The sequence below is a fragment of the Morus notabilis genome, unplaced genomic scaffold (assembly GCF_000414095.1).
Source record: "Morus notabilis unplaced genomic scaffold, ASM41409v2 Scaffold1173, whole genome shotgun sequence".
NCBI lineage: Eukaryota > Viridiplantae > Streptophyta > Magnoliopsida > Rosales > Moraceae > Morus > Morus notabilis.
This window is the reverse complement of record NW_010363664.1, coordinates 120,841-142,887: the sequence shown is the minus strand read 5'-3', so window position 1 is coordinate 142,887 and position 22,047 is coordinate 120,841. Positions and strand designations below refer to the sequence as shown.

General features: G+C 32.4%; 2 protein-coding genes across 2 annotated transcripts; both read left to right on the top strand.

The window, feature by feature from the left end:
- The first annotated feature begins 8,280 nt into the window (after nt 1-8,280).
- Nucleotides 8,281-14,021, top strand: LOC21388558 (subtilisin-like protease SBT3.18). The gene is made up of 10 exons (XM_010104794.2): nt 8,281-8,367; nt 8,510-8,604; nt 8,688-8,785; nt 9,532-9,690; nt 9,900-10,570; nt 11,138-11,205; nt 11,998-12,243; nt 12,446-12,560; nt 12,739-12,958; nt 13,322-14,021. The coding sequence occupies exons 1-10, from the start codon at nt 8,281-8,283 to the stop codon at nt 13,942-13,944; spliced, it is 2,382 nt and encodes a 793-aa protein (XP_010103096.2). The 3' UTR covers nt 13,945-14,021.
- Nucleotides 14,022-19,328: 5,307 nt separating this feature from the next.
- LOC21388557 (subtilisin-like protease SBT3.18) lies at nt 19,329-21,661 on the top strand. Its single transcript, XM_024169915.1, has 5 exons — nt 19,329-19,346; nt 20,073-20,164; nt 20,382-20,479; nt 20,614-20,778; nt 20,982-21,661. The coding sequence occupies exons 1-5, from the start codon at nt 19,329-19,331 to the stop codon at nt 21,659-21,661; spliced, it is 1,053 nt and encodes a 350-aa protein (XP_024025683.1).
- Nucleotides 21,662-22,047: the final 386 nt, after the last annotated feature.

The following is a 22,047-nucleotide window of genomic DNA, read 5'->3' as shown; positions in this document are numbered from 1 at the left end:
AGAGTGTTTTTTGTTCTATTATTAATAAATTAAAAAACTACATATATCATTAGCTAGCTTTAACTTCTCACAGAATTTTAGTTGCACGCAGTTAAGATTATCTGTCTCTTTCTACGAGCAGTGATACATATATAAAAAAAAATTCCGTATTTATTAATTACATAAAAAAGTTAGGAAATAGTTTGGTCACCATTATATTATTCTGGGTAATGTAAGAGTTAGTGTTATTATTCAATGCACTTGAGGGGGGGAAAAAGAGGAAAACAAAAAAAATATATGTAGCACTAAACTATATACTACTCTTTTGAGTCGACTTGAAGTTATATTTAAATTAAAAAAAAAAGTATATGTTAGGAGGGAATATTTTTCATAAATTATCAAGGGAAATTAAGAAAATGTCGACTTAGAAACACAAACTAGTGCTTCCTTGTCTGTATAGTGTATGCTTTAATGGCGCCACGTACCTTTCTCAAGCTACTTAAGCAATCATAGGCCCCGTTCACTTCGCTGATTTGAGTTTAGAATTTGAGTTTTTTTACAGTAAAAAGCTCTCACAAACAATCACATCTAACTTTTTTGCTACAGTAAAAAGCTCTCATATAAAATCACATCTCAACTCGAATTTTAAACTCGAATCAGCGAAGTAAATGAGGCCTTCTTCAATGCATCCATTATCCATATATCAAATTCCCATTTTATCATCACAACAATCTTCTTTTTCAATTGTAATATTCGAGCACCTATTTACATTTATTAATTAGTACCCTATACATATATTTTTCATCAAAAATAATAAGCTTTTACGATAATCCATCTTATTAGTAGATTTTATCCTTAAATTTAATTAAAATTATATTAAATTAAAAAAATATACTATAAATTATAATATAAATCTGATGAATGCCTTGAAAGTACTTTTTGACTAGTAGTCATGTTCTTGGGTGTGCAGTATCGTCTACAGACTACAGCAGCTAGGACGTGCAAACGTTGAAATTAATGAATATTCCCAAAGATCGAAGGATCTATTCTCTTTCCTAATTGCTTTCTTTGGCTTTTTTTCCCATTCTCTTGTTCACTCTCAAAATTCAACAAGCAAACAAAAAAAAAAAAAAAAATCAAGCAAAGTTAAGGGTTTATAAATAGGAAACTCATAAGTAATAGCCTAGTTCTGACTCTTTGCGGTAATAAATAGCTTATTTATGTTAATAAATCGCGTTTTTTTAACTTTAAAAGAAGATTTATATAGGTAAAAATGAGCTTATTAACTAAAAAAAAAATTATGATGTGTTTGGACCTCGTTTTAAAATAATTTTATTTTTTGTATGAAAATGAAAATAAAAACGTTTTCAATATCAGACATGAATCATTTTTAAAAATGCATTTAGTAGTTTTATCAAAAAATTATTTTCAGTATAAAAAATTCATTAATGTCTCTCTCTCTACTCGAGAGAGGAGAAAACGGAAACAAAAAATGAAAAACGGCTAAAAGTTATTTTTCTTTTCTTTCTCATTTTACACTAAACTAAAAATTCATTTTCATTTCTATTTTTTGTCTTTAATTATATCAAACGCTATTTCTCTCTCTTTTTTATTTTTTTTCTCAAAAAACGTAAAAAATAAAAACAAAAACAATTCTAAACACAGTCTCAGTGTACATGCACAATTGCATTATCCAAAACATAGGGTTCGTGTGATCATATGCTTGTTCGGTCGTGTGATCGATCCAAAACTTTTTTTTTTCCTTGCTTTATCTAGTTTTACGGTGTGGTAAGGGCGTTGTTGAAGCCACCTTTTATTTGTGTTTGTGTGCCTTTAATTTGTTGTTTATTCAGGTTTGTTGTGTAATAGTATACATAGGTGTTTTCCAACTCTTTGGTGTAAGTTATATACCTTTATTTCACAAGATTTGCTTCTTTGTGATGTAATATATGGCCTTGGTGCTATTAGTAGCTCGTTCTCTATCAATTGAATCTTTCCATCATAGTAGATGAATTGTTTAAAAAGTCATATAGTGCTTAATATTTAAGGTGCGTAATTAGGTGTACGGATTTAGTACTCGGTATACAATTTTCTTTCTTAAGCGTTTCGTTTGAATCACTAACTAGCATAACTGGTTTTTAATCTCAATCTGGTCTTCATATCAAATTCTGGTAACTTATCAAATTTTGTAATTGTAATTTGTATTTTTATAAAGCCATTGATTGTTCTCGTTCCTAGTGAATTTTTTTTGTCATTTCTTAATTCATGAATCTATTGCACATTACCAAATCACATTAAAGCTTCGTGTTCTCATATCTTCCTTTTTTTTTATTCTCTTTTTCATTGTAATAAATAGGTTTACTTTTATATTTTATGTTAGAGAACCTTAAAAAAAAACCCAATATGTGTGTATATATATATTTGTATGTAATTAAAAAGTTAATCAAATGTCTTTATTGAAAATGTAGGTGCCCCTTGTGTTTATGGGTTTCAATTATAGTTCATATCTTTTTAAGGAATTTTTTTTTAAAAATATCCGTGTTTCTTTTTTATCAACTGTTAGATTTATATTATTTTTTTAATATATGATTTGACTTTTAATTAGATTTAATACATATTCAATGACTAATAAGTAAGAAATATCAATGTTCTAAAAAAAACCACTAGAAAAAGTCCCATCTTTTTAATACAATATTTTCTTTTATAAAACTTTTAAATTTCTCTTCAAAGAAAGCATAATTTTCCGTGGTTTGTGTTGAAAGGAGATTGGGGGGTACAAATGTAGTGCTCTACAACTGCTTTTCATTCAATCCTTTCTATAATATCGCTTAGAAACTTCTCGTGCTTCTCTAGATTATTCACTCTCTTATCAAACACAAAAACTATGCCAGAAATATGAATACATGAATATATGTACGGCTAATTGTGAGCCCCACATAAAGTCGTAATCTGTAAGAATTTCTATCTATACTTTTTAGTACCAAATAAATAAATAAAAAAACACGAAGAGTAGAGTTTGCCCTGTAAAGTGATTACTGCTGGCGGCAGACCTTACATAATTAATCGAGAAAATAAATTATGGATAGTCTTAATGGTCGGCAGATGATATTAATATATGTTATTACTACTGTTCACGTTTACCATATGTATGAATGAGATAATTATTTAACAAATCTTGATTAAAGGAGAAGAAATGTAGGGCGCGTTTAAAATTCGTTCCAAAATAATTTTGTTTTAATATGAAAATGAAAATGAAAACGTTTTTAATCTCAGATAGAAATTATTTTTGAAAATACGTTTGATAATTTTATCAAGAAACTGTTTTCAATGTAAAAAAACTCATTAATACCTATCTTTCTCTCTCTCAGCTCGAGAGAGGAGAAAACAAAAATAAAAAATGAAAAACGACTAAAAGTCGTTTTTCATTTCTCTCTCATTTTACACTAAATTAAAAAATCATTTTTATTTCAGTTTTTTGTCTTTATTGCACTAAACGTCATTTTGAAAACGTTTTCATTTTTTCTTTTTTAAAAAACGTGATAAATAAAAACGAAATCAATTCTAAACAAAGCCGTAAATTGCTTAATTTTCCACATTAAATTTTAGGTGTGGGATGTAAACAAATCATAAAGATATCCATTGCTTTGTCAACTTAGTTGGAAACACGCACATATGCATAGAAAGAAATTAAGCTTACTGGCTAGTTCAACAATGTAACACCATTAATATGACTAATTAATCCCTTCTGATCTCCAAAAAGCTGCTTTCAGCATTTATATATTATGACAGGACTTCTAAGTGAAAGGGAAAGATTTTAGTGCACGGTGGCCCAAAAGTTCCCTCTTTCGAACCTCCCTACATAATATATATTTTGTGACCCTTAGAAAAAAATTTTGGTTTTCTCATTTTGTCCTATTAAGATTCGGTTTTTACATATATATTTCCACCGAATTCTATTGTTTTTAATTTTTTTTTTTTTTTTAAAAAGTGCATGGATTAAGTTGGTGCGGGGTAGAATTTTTTCTTTTCCCGCCTTAAAGGGTGTGGGTTGCACATATTTTACTCTAATGATGTTAGAAAAATTTCACAATTCAATGATGTTTGGGTTGGGTTGGGGCGGTGCGGGGTGGGTAGTCGGTTTCAACATTTAAAGAATTAAAGACTCAAAGTTCAATCCAACATTCAAAGTTCATCATCAAATAGAAATAATAACTCCAACATTTAAACAGATAAAAACTCAAAGTTCAATCTAACATCAAACATAAAGCAAAGTAGTTCATCCAATATCAAACATAAAGTAAACATGGAGGCTTAATTTAAACATAAAGAAGCTATGAGTAGAAATGAGTTATCTGCCTAGGATTAGATATTAGAGGAGACAAGTTAGGGCGCGGGTTGGGTTGGGGTGTGTAAGTCATTATAGGCCTAACCCATACCCTGTCCCAAAACTTCGGGCCAGACATTGAATGGGCTGAAAAAAAAAATTAATACTAAAAATTGCATTTTTCAGGTTAGGTTGGGGTAAGGTGGATTAAGTCTATAGATTTATAAACAGTCTTAAAATTTTCAATTTAAATTGAGATGTGACTTTTATCTCCGTTAAAAGGTTAACTCGGCCATTGTGTCTGACTACGTCAGAAAACTTTGCAAAAATCACATTAATTATGACGCAGCATAATGGAAGAGATCTAAGCCAAATTCATGGCACAGGAAGAAATGGGGTTCTCTGCCCCAATTGTATTCAACAATATATATTTTCAAAATTACCAAATCTGAACTGGCCCTTCGTCTGACGAGTGATATACAGCTGAGTACAAATATAACTAAAGGCCAAAAGCCAATGCCAAACGACAACCGGGCAAACGACCAAAGAACACATAAGGGAAAACATAAAACGACAATGGAAGACTATCCCAAGTTCCTAACAAATCAATCTCACTTTCCTCGCGCATGTTCTTACCCGAATGTAGGCATGTTAGAAAAACGTGGCTTGTATAGTGAACTTTAATCCTTGTTGTAGCCAATTAAATGACATTTTCTTAAAAGAAAAAAAAAAAAAAAAAAAAAAAAAAAAAAAAAACAAGAAGAAGAAGAAGAAGAAACGCTGTTCCGTTTCTTTCTATTTCTATTTTTTACAGCCAAAAAAAAAAAATCTCTCTTGCCATTTGTATTTCCACTCCTCACTTTCTGTTGGATTTTTCTGGTTTAGTGCAACAAACAACATTAGCCGAGACTCAACGACCATCGATGAGGAAGCTCAGCAAAAACTTCGACAATATTATAGTAATTATAAGTTCTCGGTGATTTAATGCATTATAATTTTTATAAATTTTTACCGTCATCCAAAAAAATTTCCATAAATTCACTATAAGAAAAGGCTATTAGTGACGAAAAAATTCACCACTATAAAATGAGGTGTGCCGCTATTTATTTATAGTAGCAAAAATATTCTTCGTTGATAATTAACCTCGTAATATTATTTTTTTTCTTTTATTCATTTTGTTGATAAGTTTAAAAAGGTATGAATTAAGCTTAATATCGCTTATAAAGTCTAGTTATTCACCCGAATCACTTTTATACATAAAATTATAAGATAAAATTTATTCTACATAACTAAGGAGAATGCGTTTCTCCCTTAATTATGTGCGAAAGTTTTTTTCCCTCCACGCAACGAAACTTTTTTTTAATTTGAACTTTTTTATACTTTTTCGGTCTTTTTTTCATGTCTTTTATTTTAAATCTTTTTAATCTAATTTACTTTTTTTCTTCTTTTCCTTATTTTTTCACAATTTGTATAACCGTGATTTTAAACGAGTTTTTTTGTGTAGTCCAATACCAACTCAATAGTATTTCGCGTTTCACACGAGATTAGAGAGAAAGTTGAATTCCCAACTTTAGGCCTTTGGACCTGGCCTATTGAAGGTTTATAATGGGCTTCACAACATTTGCTATAAAGGAGAGATTTACTCGTGAGTGGACTTTTATTTTACTCTTCATAAATACTTTTTTATTAATATAATTATTTAACTAAAAAAATTATAAAATAAAAATAAAAAATAAAAATTATAACTTATACGTTTTATTTGTCAAGATTATTCTTGTTAAAACTTTAAGGTCTCGTTCACTTCACGGATTTGAGTTTTCAATTCGAGTTGAGATGTGATATTTTCTTATAGCTTTTCAGTGTAGTAAAAAAAATTAGATGTGATATTTTATAAGAATTTTTTACTGTAAAAATTTAAAACTAAAAACTCAAATCGGTGAAATAAACGAGGCATAAGTGAAAATTATTGAACTATTTGAAAATATTTATTACGCCATACAATTCCAAATTTACCCCTATAATAAAACCCCAAATTCTCTCTCTCCTCCTTTCTCTGTCCGTCTGTCGCTCTAGCTCCCTCTCTCTATCCTCACCATCTGTTTGACTTTTCTATCCTCCCGACGACAATAGAGTTCGACAACGTTGTGATAATGGAGATCTTCACCTCGATTTCCATTGGAGGTCTACAGAGATGAATGTCGAAGCTCCATACTCTCATCTTCTTAACCACGAAAGATAAAAGAGATCTCGTCAGTGCTATTAGAGTTGTTGCCTGAGATGGCGGAGGCGAGGATCGCAAATTTAAGATCCCTTCGCCGGATATGGGAGATCGCACGTCGGCGCCGGAGGAGTTTGTTGGAGAAGATCGCGTAAGGATGGTGTGCTCGTCGGCAGAGCTTACAGATTGATCACCAGATCTGGGCAAGAAAGATCGCGTCAACACTGAAGGAGCTCGCCCTTGTTGGGCGATGGCTGGCAATGGTGGAGAGGCTTTGATGGACACTTGCATGGCATTTCGGGGATAATTTTTTAATCTGTTTTGTGTTATTAATTATTTAATTAAATAATGCTATTAATTTTCACTCCCAATCCAAAAAAAAAAAAATGTTGTTCTCTACAATTTCTCAACTTTAATTAATATTGTTCTGGATTTTTGTCCTTTTGGTTATACGTTGCTCTTTGATTTCCCTTTCATATTTTGATTATTATTTAAAAGACTAAAATACCCCCATTCAAAACATTACTTTCTCATGTTTAAACCCTAATTCAAACTTGTTGTTTCTTTTTTTCTCTCTCTTTCTAACTTCTCTCCCTCCTGCTCTCTCTGCCTTCTCTCTTTAGATCCTTGCCCTCGCCCTTCTCTCTCTCCCATCACCCGGAGGTTCTGGTCAATCTCGGCCAGACCCGGGCTAATAGTTACGAGTTTTGGGTCAGCCGTTTGATCCGGTTTAAACTTACAACTTTATATACATGATAATTTTTTTAAATGTATTCTGTAACATTTTTTTAATAAACATTAATTTAGTCCCTTTATTTTAGTTAAGATCAATTTTAAAACATATTCAACTCCAGAGTGCATTTCATACTGGCAAAATATAATTAGCAAAAAGTGGCTAGCCATTTTATTTTTTATTATTTTATTCTTTTAAACAGTAATAAATGCGCAAGGGTTCTTTTTAAAATTTAAAAAAGTTATTTATATTTTAATTCAATAAATATTAAAATAAAATAGTTTAGCTATAATAAGAAATACGGTTAAAGTTACTCACTCAAATGAGTCGCTAGTTGAAATAGCTTTCTAACTATTTTAACAAAAATTTAGAAAGTTGTCTAGATGCTCTTAATAAATTTACTCATGTATAAACAAAAATGGACACATAAAAATTACATTAGCATCCACTAACAACTCCATCCTCCCCTAACAAGTTAAAGCCAGACCACTTTCCCTTATAATTAAGCAAAGCTAGACGACTTTACCTTATTACAATCTAATTGAAACAGGCTAAGAAGATATAATGATGATAAGCCACATGCGATTCTCTTAGTGGCATTAATTCAAAGCAAACTGTATGATGAACATTTCTGACAGTAATCTTTGCTATGCTCCTACCTAAAGTACATATATAGAGAAAATAGGCACAACACGTAGACTCCAACTAATAGTGGAAAGAGAGAGAGAAAATGAAAACGAAAACGACCTATCCTAGAACACATATTTATGCCAAGTACTAGACATAGCAAGCTATAGCTTAGAAGAGAAGAGAAAAATACCATGATGAACAGAGGAAGCAAATATGTCAGAAGTGTTGCAGCTTTTCAAAACCTTGAAGCTCACGCGCACTATATTACCACTTGTTTGGAATGCCGACCACTAAGAAAGCACATGTTATAGATATACCTCCTTTATTTAAGTACGTACAACACACTATATATAATCCCCGACCAACCATGTGCTTCTTCATCCAAAACACATGAAAATGGCTTCGTGTAATCTTCACTGTTTTGGGGTCCTATTGCTCCTCCTTTCATTTCATCATGTTTCTCACACAACTTCCACGCCTGAAGTAACTTTTAATCCAACTAGAGATTCGAACACCCTTTTTTTTTTTTTCCTTTTAATGGTTGTTTTTTTAATTATTAATGATCTAATGTAACATCATTTTCTCTCTAATTTTATCAAATTCTTGATATTAATATATTTCGCAGGTTTACATAGTTTATTTAGGGCGCAAGTACAGTCATAATGATCCGAAGCTCACCTCAACGCACCATCTTCAACTCCTTTCTAACGTCTTTTCAACGTCAATTCTTGCTCTCTCTATCTTTAGAATATGTCTGATAAAGTCTTATTTATTTATTTATTTGCGTAATTATTATGTTTCAGTGAAGAAGATGCCAAGCAATCCATGCTCTACAGCTACAAGCAAAGTCTCTCGGGTTTTTCAGCAATGCTCAATTCAAGCCAAGTAGCTGCCTTGGCCAGTAAATAATATGCTAACCTCTTCTACAACTTTTCATTAATTTTATATGTTCTTTATTGATCATATATATGTGTACTTCATGTATATATATAATTGGTGAATAAAACATAAATAAGCTGGTATATAACATTGATTTTGTCCTTATATTAAGATCAATAGTAGATCAGTCTTTTCTTTGACGGAGATATCAAAAAATTCATACAATTAGGATTAATTTAAGGTTTCGTCCTTAAAATTTGGCAAAGTTCTTACTTTAGTCCCTTTCAGTTAAAACTTCAACAAAAAATGTTAAAAGTATTGACTGCATGAATTACAATGTTAAAAGTAATTTCTTTCTATTATCAATAAGTTAGCTTTCCCGAAAAAAAAAAAGAAAATAATTTAACTTCTGAAGGATTGTTTCCCCACTCAATGTACAAAAATAAAATAAAATAATTTAAATAACATATTAGTTGCATGCATGGAACATTTTTAGTAATAAATCACCACTTGAACGACCATTCTTCCGGAACTAAAATAGCACTTTTCAGTAGTTCAGGGACCAATACGAATAGATTTACATTATTTGGACCAATTACAGAATTAATTTTCGGCCTTTCTTCTTAACGTTTGAACGAGTTAAAAAATTCTTTAGCAAAAGAAGGCAAACCAAAAAAACAATATACATAAAACTGAAAATTTGTATTATAATACGTAGTACACGACTCTTATAATATCGTACACAATTTAACGTATAAAATACTGCAGAGAAAGAAGAAGTTATATCCATTTTCAAGAGCAAGATGCTGCAGTTACACACCACCAGAAGCTGGGACTTCATGGGTCTCAGCTTGAGCAATAGTGACGAAGCCACTCCTTTGCAGCTTGCCTATGGTGATAACATCATTGTTGGATTGATTGATTCAGGTCTTCAACATATACATAATTATCTTTTGTAATCGATATATATATATATACACACACACACACGAATACATATTATGTATTTATGTATGAATGGTATATCTGTGTGTGTGTGTGTCTGTATGTTTCATAAAGAACTAATATTACATAAATTATATTGCTCACTTCATGCATCATTCGGCAATATATATATATATATATATGCGAGACAGGTATATGGCCGGAATCTGAAAGTTTTCAGGAAGAACCGGGGATGAAACCTATCCCTTCAACTTGGAAAGGAAAATGTGTGAAAGGAGAAATGTTTAACCCTGAAAAGGCATGCAACAAGAAGCTAATTGGTGCTCGTTACTACGTCGAAGGTTTCGAGAGGTCGTACGGATTACTAAACAAGAGTGGAAATCCCGAATACCGATCACCAAGAGACTTTCTCGGCCACGGAACTCACACCGCCTCCACCGCGGTCGGGTCCATAGCCAACGACGCGAGCTTCTTAGGGTTAGGGCAGGGCACTGCCAGGGGCGGAGCGCCTAGGGCTCGCCTGGCGGTCTACAAAGCATGTTGGGGAAAGGACTACATGGGACAGTGCAGTGAGGCGGATATATTGGCGGCTTTCGACGACGCTTTGCATGACGGCGTTCACGTGATATCGGCGTCGATTGGGTCGACGCCGCCATTGCCGGAGCTTTTCGCATCGAGTAACGCTATTGGCTCCTTCCATGCAATGCAACTGGGAATCAGTGTGGTTTTTGCGGCCGGAAATGATGGACCGGATCCGGGTCTTGTCTCAAACGTCGAGCCATGGGGTATTTCTGTTGCTGCCTCTTCTGTCGATAGAAAGTTTCCGACCAACATAATTGTGGAAAGCAACTTCTCCATCATGGTATTATTATTGCAGTTAAATCTAGGCCAATTCATGGTTAATTACGTTACGGCCCCGTTCATTTCACTGATTCGAGTTTAAAATTTGAGTTTTGCTACAGTAAAAAGCTCTCATAAACAATCACATCTAACTTTTTTACTACAGTAAAAAGCTCTCACATAAAATCACATCTCAACTCGAATTAAAAACTCGAATCAGAGAACGAAACGGGCCAATGTCTGTTTCCTGTTTGCGACTCTTTTCTCTGCCACTAATCTATTTTTTCCAATCTATGTTTTGGTTAATATGTAATTAGTAGTAATGGTGACTACTAGATATTGTAAATAATAAAATAATGTTCATTATAATTAACCAATTAAAGAATTATATCATATAAAAATTGTACTTCATGTGGTGTATTGGGACGTGAGATCACAACAGGGTTAAAAAAAACAAAAGTAACCATTACGTGGTAATTGCTTCTTTTTTTTTTTTTAGTTTTTACTGTATGATACCTTTTATTACCATATCAAGAGAGAAAGAAACTATTTTTTGACATATCATGTATATAATTAGTACCATTTGCAGGGGGAAAGCTTCATTACTTCACCAGTTACTGCAAAGCTGGTGGATCCAATTACATATTTCACAAATGGGTGAGTAGTATATACACTTGAATGGATATTACGACCATTTGGACGGGACTAACTATGAGTTATATTTCCTGATCAAATATGAACTGATCTGTTTCATTATAAGACTCAGAATATTTACACGATGACCTCTAAGAACTTGCACTTGTCTCCCTTTTCATCGCTCCCAACAATTACTTTTATAGGCCATTTAGCTATCTTGAGATTTATCATGAAATATATTAATACATAGTTTTAACTTCATAGCTAATAAGTTGTCTGCTATTCCTAATCATAATCTGTTACAACGATGATACGTGAGAAGAGAAAATAATAAAAGGAACGAGCAACAGTTTAAAAAAAATCTAGAAAGAAAAAAAAAAAACCTGCAAATCTTAAATAAAAAAACTAGCTAGATTGTATCACTGGTCCAAATAAGGTTTTCTTTTTCTTTTCATTTTAGAATAGTTTCTTACTTTCTCTTATATCTAATTGTTTATTTTACCATTTTATCCCTCTTAAAACCCTTATATCAACTCGTACTATATTTTTGTTTTTTTAGATAGTCTGTTAATTGAGGCCCGAGGGTAAATTCATTTAAAAAATTAATAATAAGATTTCATAAACCTCAGGATAGCTTGACCACTAAAAAGTAAATATGGGGGGTTAAATTAGTAAAAGAAATGCCTATATTGATAACTCAAAAACTTTTAAAAAAAGAACTTTTTCTTCTCTCATGTATGCGTAAATTATATCACCATCCTCTGAAGACCAAAAAACGTGCATTATGCATATAATTCGTTGCGTACGGTTCAGGATTTGCAACTTGAATTATCGGAAAAATTCAAAAACAGCCACCGGAAGGGTTATGCTATGCTTCTCCTCCGTCGGACCGGTAGAGGCTGGAGATGCACAAGCGGCTGCTTTTGGTGTCAATGCGTCAGCTTTGATCTTCGTTCAAGCTGTGACAAAGCTGACGGGTCCTGATCCCTTTCGGCCTACTGTCTATGTTGACATTGATCAAGGAACTAAAATTAAGCACTATCTTGCTCTGTTTCAGAGGTAAAACACAGCATGAACATATATATATATATATATATGTGTGTGTATGTATACATATATATATACACACACATATACACACACACATATACATATATATGCGGTATGCACGTACCTGTATGTGATGATAACTACTGGTGAAATTATAATACTCTAATTTTTATGCTAAATCATTTGTTATTAATATATAAATTTTATGTAGGCTCCCTACTGTGCAAATAGCACCAGCTAAAACTATTATCGGAAAGTCATTAGCACCAAGAGTTGCATCCTTCTCTTCAAGAGGCCCAAGCTCCCTTGCACCCGATATTCTTAAGGTATATGAGTTTATATATATTTATATATATATATATATATTGTGAGACTATATATTTAGCTAAAAATAATTTGTATTAATATTTCAGAAATCCATTTATTTAATTTAATCAATGGAATGATCCATTGATCTATTTTAATTTGGTGCACATCACGTATAACGTACTGTCGTATCAATAGCCAGACATAAGCGCTCCAGGAGTAAATATATTAGCTGCATGGCCAACGAAAACGCCTCCAACTGTTGTTCCTTCTGATTTTTACAAACAACCGGTTAGTTGGAATATTATCTCAGGAACATCAATGTCATGCCCTCACGTCTCTGGCATTGTCGCCCTTCTCAAGTCTGCACATCCAAATTGGTCTCCCGCCGCAATAAAGTCCGCTCTCATGACAACAGGTAAAAACATTAGAAGTACTGCTCTAAACAATTTCTTAACATTTTCAAGAGATAAAACATGGTACCAAAACAAGTGTCCGAGTTCCAATCTGCTAATTTTTCAACCTTAAAGAAGAGATATGGAGATATGATCGCTATTATTAACTCTTATATAGATTATTATATCTGTGTTATTATGTGTCTTTTAGGTAATGAAATTTGAGAAATGCGTGAATTTCAATCCCATTCTATCTCCTAATAGCTTAATTTTTCAGCAAATAATAAATACTAATGCGATACCAAAGTAGGTGATCTTGATTTTAAAAATTCCATTTTTTTTTTCTTTCTTTTAAAAATTGATCATGGGCTGGTCTTTTGTCACAGCATATACGAGGGACAGTTCCCTTGACTACATTCTAAATGGCGATTCAAAGAAAGTTTCCGACCCCTTTGACATTGGCGCTGGTCACGTCGAACCCTTGAAGGCAATGGATCCGGGCTTAGTTTACGATATGAAAACTGTTGATTACATTCTGTTCCTCTGCAACCTTGGCTACTCCCAGAAACAAATAAAGGCCTTGGTTCTCTCCTCCCCAGAGATCGACACTAGTTGTTCGCGCGTAATGAAATCGAATGCCAACGTAAATTACCCTTCGATCACAGTTTCCGATCTTCAGTCTGCTACGACGATCAAAAGGACAGTGCGCAACGTTAGTCCAAGCAAATTTTCCGTGTATTTCAGCAGCATTGTTAAGCCTGATGGAGTGGAGGTTGTGGTGTGGCCTAGGGTTTTAGTCTTTTCATGGTCCAAAGAAGAAATTACGTATTACGTGACACTCATACCAAAGAAGAATTCTCAAGACAGATACGACTTTGGGGAAGTAGTTTGGTCAGATGGTTTTGGCCATAAGGTTAGGAGTCCTTTGGTTGTATGTGTGAACACAATTGCAGGCACCGATTATAATTATGGCCCCACAAGTACTCGTACCATTACAAGCGCAACTTAGGTTTCTTCCTTTGTCTTTGAATCTACTTTTGTTTTTGGAATAGCTTTTGACATCAGTTCTACTTATGCTTGATCAGTGTCGAGGACTACCTGAATAAAATTATTATTAATTGAAACTTAATATTTGGAGTGGATTTTTTTTTTCCATTAAATAACTAGTATCGCATACGTCCTACATTCATCTAAGCTAGAAAAAAGGATAAGGAAATCTCTAACGAAATAGCAAATTAGTCTGTCATTTGAGGAGAAAAATAACTTTTCAATATAATTGATCTATTTTGGATACTAAATTTAACATATGTTATACTTTGTGACAAATTTAACACAAAATTATAACATATTTCAAATTTTAGTATTTGATTACTATTGTTTTATGCATTTACTATTCATTTAATCATTATTATATTGACATTTCCAAATTAATTTTTGAAATCAAAAATATACTTTTACAACTGAATAATTATGGTAAAAAGTAGATATATCATTGGAAATGATATTATGTATATACAAATCAGACTAAGGTATCAAATACTTAATTTCATATTTTTAATTTTAAATATGACATTGAGAATGGCATTTTGTATTAAACATGGTATAACATGTTGACTTGACGAGAAGATCAGCGAGAACGACGTATATATTTGTGTCGGTGTGTGTTCTTTGTTGTAAAAAGATTTTCATATATTTTTCTTTATAATACTCCGATAAATGAAAAGCCCTCGAATTATGCATGAAAAGAGTTTCGTCTGATAAAGCGGTTCCCTTCTGCACTAGCAGTTCTCCGTGAGAGTAGGAATTCCTGTTGGTAATGAGGAACTACTAATTATGCTCCACAAGAGTCCAAACCAATTTTTTTCCTTTCAATATTTTTTTTTTTGGGTTCCTACTTTCTTTCCTCGACGTCAGTGCGCATGTAGACGACGTAATTCTTTTTTTTTTTTTTTCCATAAAATCTCATTGAGTAAGTATGGTTTAAAGTTTGTTTAGTATAAAAGTTTAAATCATGGTGGTTCTAGTTTTGATTTTAAAATTAGAACCATGACTCATGATTTTGAGTTCAAATCATGATTCTGAAATCAGAACTAAAATCAGGAGTTTGAACCAGCCAAAACTAAGGAGGGAGGTGGTTTTAGAATCATGGGCGATTCATGGTTTAAAACATTACATTAGGGTTCAAATCTTGAATCATAACCATTCAAACCAAACATTGATTCTGGGTGAGTCAAATCAGAACCAATTTTTACTTTTTGTAAACAAAAACTGATTTGAACCCAAAATCATAGTTCTGAGTTCAGAACCCTTATACCAAACAATACCTTAATCTCCAATTGTAGTGGTCTTCAGATTCTCCATTGCTTTTTTTTTTTTTTTCCAAAATGTCCGTTCCTTGGATTTTTATTCGACGTGATTCTTTGAGTAAAACATATGATAGGAAGACAACAAAAGTATTTTGTTTCCTTTCCCATTGATATCCACTCGATAATCCACAAGGAAAGTTCTAGAAAAAATTATTGAACTTATCTTTAGAGTGTATAATTCTGAATTTTTACTCTTTACACTTTATTATTACCTTTTTAACTAATATTGTTCTTTAATTAAAAAAGATATTAATTAAAAGTAAGGATAAAATTCATACTCATATACTCTAAGAACCGGGTATTTATCTCCTTTTTAAGTTTCACCTGTAAATGCATAGTGGGCCAAAACCTCATGTAAATTGTATATATATATACTGCCTATTTGTCGATTTTCATTATAAGAAAATGGTTGAGATATAGATAATGACCAAAGGTGACATGGAAAGAAAGCTAGCAGGGCATACTCTCTCTCTCTCTCTCACGCGCGCATAAACAATAACCATACGCATTGAGGTAATCATGCCTAGTATAATCATGAATTGTGTAAGCATACACAATAAACTGGAGTTGAATAATGAATACAGAAGTGTGTATCCATATGATGTATTGTTAATCATAATGTTATATATCCATATATATTAGAGTTAAATTCATGGATATGGATAGTCCATGAAATTTTTTCTCTTTCTATAATTAGTCTATGTAAATTAAATTTTTTTTTATGAAAAGTCCCTAAATTCTAAAAGTGTTTCATAAATCGTCTCTTGATTAAATTTTGGATGGAATCCTCCCCTAGCCCTGTGCTTGTTGGCCCTTCTATTGCCATCTGCTCATCACCTCTGTTATTTTCCTTTCCTACCCTTGCCGTGCACACGCGATCCATCACTGCCGCTCCTTCCCTCTCTAGCCTCATTTCTTTAGTGGACAAAATGACGACCTGTGTTGTTGTTCTTTAGAGATTTTCATTTTTTATTTTTTATTTTTTATTTGACTTTTTAAATTTTTTAGTTCTTTTTCTGATTTTATAATTTTTAAGATAATATATATATATATATTTAAGTTTAGAGATTAAATTTAGTAGAAACAATATAGTTTAAGGACCTTTTAATAAGACAAAGATAACAGTTTCCATAAAAAATTTAACAGAATGACCATTTATGAGATACTTTTAAAGTTTAAGGACTATTCATAAAAAAAATTGACTATATAGACTAATTGTAAAAGAAAAAAAAGTTCAGGGACTATCCATAAATTTAACTCTATATATTATTACAAACGTTAATTACAAATGCTATATCTAACTAGCTACCTATATATTGATCACGCGATGGCAATTATATGCTGGTAATGGATTAGTAAGCCATGTATAACTTGCTAGTTATAGATCATATTATGGTAATTATATTCGGGTGATAGAGTATCATATAACAATTACATTACAATAATAAAGCAAAAACTTTTATGCACTAATACACTGACAATTATAGTAGTTTATACTTTGCTAATGTTTTTAATCATGAAATATTATACCTTAATTCAGTAGTACCAGAGTTTTCCTTAATCGAATGCTTGTAATGATACCCCGGGGCCCCACTTTGGCAAGATTTCAGTAAATATGCTGATTAATTTTCTCGAGTGAATAATCATGTACTTGATCTCATAACGGGGCAAAAAGGTCATTTTACACCATTCTTATTAGCTGAATCCCCGAAGCCATGCAACTAGGTAAGGCCAAACATAAGTTGCTTTTTGCCCGACAACACAAAAGGCGTTGCAAAACTTCGAGGCATTTCTTTGCGTCTAATTAGTATGTAAAAAAGGCAAAGATTTACCTCCACATTGAACACGTCGTCTGGCATTTCGCTCACATAGCAACTTGTACGGCTTCCAAAAACAAAAACAAAAAACTTCGTGAAAGAAATAGTAGAGAAAGAATTAAATTGAATTTTATTATATATATTGTTTTAATTTCTCGCCAAAACCTTGTGTGTCAATACTTATCTCTCTGTGTGAACGTGTCACAAATAAAAGGCACTTAGGGTTTTTTTTTTATTGAAAACAAAAACCTTGATTTACGTGCTCTTTATGGAGTGTAGCAAGAACTTATTAAACGTCAATATTATTGGTTATTTTTGAATAATTACTAGCGAGATAATACAACTCATGAATAGTAGTAACATATTTACGAGGAAATTGGTGCAAAGCGTTGTTTATAATGTTAAATTTATATTTGACTCTTTTTTTTTTGTTTGCAAATATTATATAATTCTACATTAAATGAATTAATATATTATATCCCTTCTCTCGCCCTCTTCCTTACTTTTGTAGTTTGTTCATGTGTCGTGTGTTATTTATATATGGAGAATAAAATATATCCGATAGGTTTGGGAGCTACTTTTTTAGTAATATGATATAATTTGCAAGGCTATTACTAGACTAGTCACTCTTGTGTCCTCACGCCAAAACAAAGAGCAACTAACACGCAAAGCTAGCTAGCTCTTAATCTTGTTATCCAATATATAATAGCTAATTATAATCTTTTATATAATGTTTGTATTACCTTTAATTACCATTTTTCCCAACATCAATTCAGACAAGACATGTGTTTATACATTTAATTATGATTGTGGTTATGTGAAGCAACTAGCCAACTAGTGATCATCTTTGCTTATGTATTAAAGTAAATGTTATATATATATATATATAAGTAGAGATTATCGAAATTCTACTATATGATTTCAGTAACTTTAAAATGTCCTGAGAGAGCAAATCTTTATCATGTATTGCACTTGAAATCCCTGCTTACCAAAGCAAAATAGATGTGTATACTTGATTTCAATTATACTATGATTTGTTAAACATGCAATAATAGATTGTTATGACTGAAATTTGTTGCTTGTTCTTAAATATAGTCCTTAGCATTCATATAGGAGAGGTTAAATGATGTGATTTTTAACTTAGAAAATCAAAAACTTGCCTCAAAAGTGATCTTAAGTTTGATCATAAACCTCTATTCACGTAACCGATCGATTAACCTCGAATTACGCAATGTGTGAAGAAAAAAATTCAAGCCAAGCAATGATTTTTTTAATTGAAAATTAGTTGCTTCTTGTAGACAAATTAGCATTTCCAACTAGATTTACTTTGGTTCTTGCCATAAATATACATTTATTCATTATTTCATATCCTATTATGATGCTTAATCATCATAGTATGGCGTAGGGCATACCAACAATATGATAAATAACAACAAATTGTATAAAGACTCTTATGATCAGGTGAAAGGAATAGAAATTAAGAACAGAATGTAAACTCAAAACTTCTATATATAATAAAAGAGGGGATTTCTAATCTATATCAAGCTTTTTTTTAATAAGCAAAAACTTTATTAATAGAGAAGAAAAGAATGTCTTGAAAAACTAAGAAGGAAAGATACTAAGAATAATTTTAAAAAAAACAAAACAAAACCAAATGCAAACAAAACATAAGAATAAGACAACTGTGTATATATATATATATATATATATCTAGCTAGCTTGGAAACATCACTATTTTCTACCTATGTAGATGTACAAAGAGTACTCCATACTTCACCAAGAAAGAAAAAAACAAAAAACAAAAAAAAAAGGTTCATGCTTCATCCATTACCTTGATGAAAGTCCTTATAGAAATATGACACGCTGTCTACTAGACTATGTAATTAACACTAGCCAGCCATATATATGGCATTAAATTTAAAATTAGAACGGTCGATATAATTGTGTGCATGTGTGTATATGCATTTATGTATTTTTAGTGATAAATAATAAGCGTGTTTGTGGCAATCAATTATCAATGTACAAGCACAAATAAACATATATGTGTATGCATGTATGTTGTGTGTGTGTGTGTCTGTGTATTTTTTTTTTTTTTTTTAACTTGAAGGCTTTCCACCAAAATTTGTAATATTTGGTTCGAGAGAGAGAGAGAGAGAGAGAGAGAGAGAATTCGTTATAAAGAGCTAATACAAAGATAATATTGCAATGACATGGAGGACGAAGGCAACGTGAATTTCTCTTGATTTAAAGAAAGAATATAATATATGATGATGAAGCTAAATTAATTGTAAGCATATACGTTCCTAGCTAATAGATTTTTTATCGTAATTATAATTTTACATAAGCATCGTATATACAGGTATAAATTAAAGTTGGTTTGGAGAGAGAGAGAGAGTAAATTAATTAAATAAGGTATAAACTGATTTTATTCGACAAGCTGCTAACTAGCTACTTTAAGAGGAGAAAATATAATAATTATGTAGAGGAAGGTACATATGTCAGTGTTGTTGAAGCTTTGAAAACCTTGGAGCCCACGCACCCACTTGGAAAAGCACAAGTTTATTAGCCCTAACTCCCAGCACTATATATATAAACCCGACCAGACCATGTGGTTATTACATATACAATATTACAATTAATATGGCTACTAATTTCCAATGCTTTTGGGGCCTATTGCTCTTAATTTCGCTTTATGTTATTCACTCATCTCCCACGCCACATGTAATTTACTTACCGCATCCAAAAATAAGTGCTTTACACATGCCTTTTGTTATTGCTATCTTTAATTATTAGTGCATTTCCCTCTTATCTCTATCTTTTTCGCGCATATATTATTTTTTCTTGTTTATGTATATCGTTTTCTCATGTAACTTTAATTGACATTAGCGTATTTCTCTCTTTTCTTTCTTCGGTTATGTAATTTTTTGTTTTTTTTCCTTTCATTATCCCCTCAGGTTTACATAGTTTATTTAGGGCGCAAATGTCATGATGATCCAAAGCTCACTTCCAAGCACCATGTTCAGCTCCTCTCAAGCGTCTTCTCTAGGTTAATTTTCTTTAGATTGTTATATTATGAGCATTTTCAAATATTCTTTGCCGTGATATGCTAGTTATTTATATATAATTGATGATCACTTAATTAGGTTTTATTCTCTCTTTGTGCGCTCACTACTTTTTTTCTTAAATAATGCTAACCAGTCTACTTGTTAACATATTAATTGGCTCTTGCCTTGCTAATTTTTATCATCTTATATATTTTCCAGTGAAGAAGATGCTAAGCAATCCATGCTGTATAGTTACAAGCACAGTTTCTCGGGGTTTTCAACAATCCTCAATTCGAGCCAAGCAGCTGTCTTAGCCAGTATTTACCTCATAATTACGATTTTATAAATTTAATTAAAATTTTCCCATCCTCATTTGCTCATCAAGATAGAAAAATTTCTAATTAATCACGAACATACTGTTGGATTAATGTGGCATATATATATCATGCAGAGAGGAAAGAAGTAATATCACTTTTCAAAAGCAAGATGATGCATTCTCACACCACAAGAAGCTGGGATTTCTTGGGGCTTAGCTTGACCAACACTTACAAACATCACACCACTCCACTTCAGCTTGCCTATGGTCATGACATTATTGTTGGAATCATTGATTCAGGTTATTAATTAATAACTATGATCTCTTAATCATGATCACATATATATATAGATATATATTATAATCATGATTTTTAAAACATGTATATTTAATTAATTATACATCTCCAAATATAAAAGAAATAATAAGTACTTTGTGTGTAATTATAATTTATTTTATATATATGTATATATATATATGTGTGTGTGTGTGTGTGTGTGTAGGTGTATGGCCAGAATCTGATAGCTTCAAAGAAGAGCCAGGTATGAAACCGATCCCCTCAAGATGGAGAGGAGAATGCGAGAGAGGCGAAAAGTTCAACCCTAAAAAAGACTGCAACCGCAAGCTAATCGGGGCGAGGTACTACTCTGGAGGCTTTGAAGCCGAATACGGATCCCTACTAGAAAGAAATATTTCTGAATACCGATCGGCCCGGGACTTTGCGGGCCATGGGACCCACACCGCCTCGACGGCGGCGGGCTCCATAGCGAAAGGCGCGAGTTTCCAAGGCCTGGCAAAAGGGATTGCCCGCGGCGGGGCACCTAGGGCTCGCGTGGCGGTTTACAAGGCCTGTTGGGGCTATGAATTGATCTGCAGCGACGCCGATGTCCTGAAGGCCTTCGACGACGCACTGTGGGACGGAGTTGACGTGATCTCGGCATCGTTCGGCCGAAATCCACCTTTTGATGGCTTGTTTAATTATAGCTCCGCGATCGGGTCATTCCACGCGATGCAGGTGGGAGTGACAGTGGTGCTATCGGCGGGGAATTCGGGGCCGACGCCGGGTTTGGTCTCGAATGTCCAGCCTTGGGCGATTTCAGTTGCGGCTTCTTCGATTGATCGAACGTATCCGACGAGGATCGTCGTGGAAGGAAACTACGTTGTCGTGGTACGTGCGTTGTGATATTGCATGCAAATGCATGCTTTACGTATGTTTCTTGGCTAGCTTATAATTATATATATATATATATATATATATATATATATATTGTATTATCTGACCCTATCAGGATAATTAGAGATCGAACAGACACATCTCAAAGAGGTGGTATGTTTAGATATGTTATATCATGAAAACTGTAAAGTGTGTGTAGAATATTATACTACTGCTTTAATATATAGAGATAATTTTCATATCTTAAATTTAACAAAATTTTGATAATATTATTAATATAGCAAAAATGACATAGTCATTATGTAACATTTTATACTATATAATGAAATTACAATTTTGCTAAAAATTTTGCTGTATTTAAACTCTGCCATTAAAATTTTACCAGATATGTAAAG

Bases quoted from the DNA above. Each gene is read 5' to 3' on its own strand.
- LOC21388558 (XM_010104794.2), top strand. From the start codon at position 8,281: ATGGCTTCGTGTAATCTTCACTGTTTTGGGGTCCTATTGCTCCTCCTT. The intron at 9,691-9,899 runs GTCTTCAACATA...TATGCGAGACAG, and splicing joins TGTTGGATTGATTGATTCAG to GTATATGGCCGGAATCTGAA. The intron at 10,571-11,137 runs GTATTATTATTG...TACCATTTGCAG, and splicing joins AAAGCAACTTCTCCATCATG to GGGGAAAGCTTCATTACTTC.
- LOC21388557 (XM_024169915.1), top strand. The intron at 20,165-20,381 runs GTTAATTTTCTT...TATATTTTCCAG, and splicing joins CTCTCAAGCGTCTTCTCTAG to TGAAGAAGATGCTAAGCAAT. The intron at 20,480-20,613 runs GTATTTACCTCA...TATATCATGCAG, and splicing joins CCAAGCAGCTGTCTTAGCCA to AGAGGAAAGAAGTAATATCA.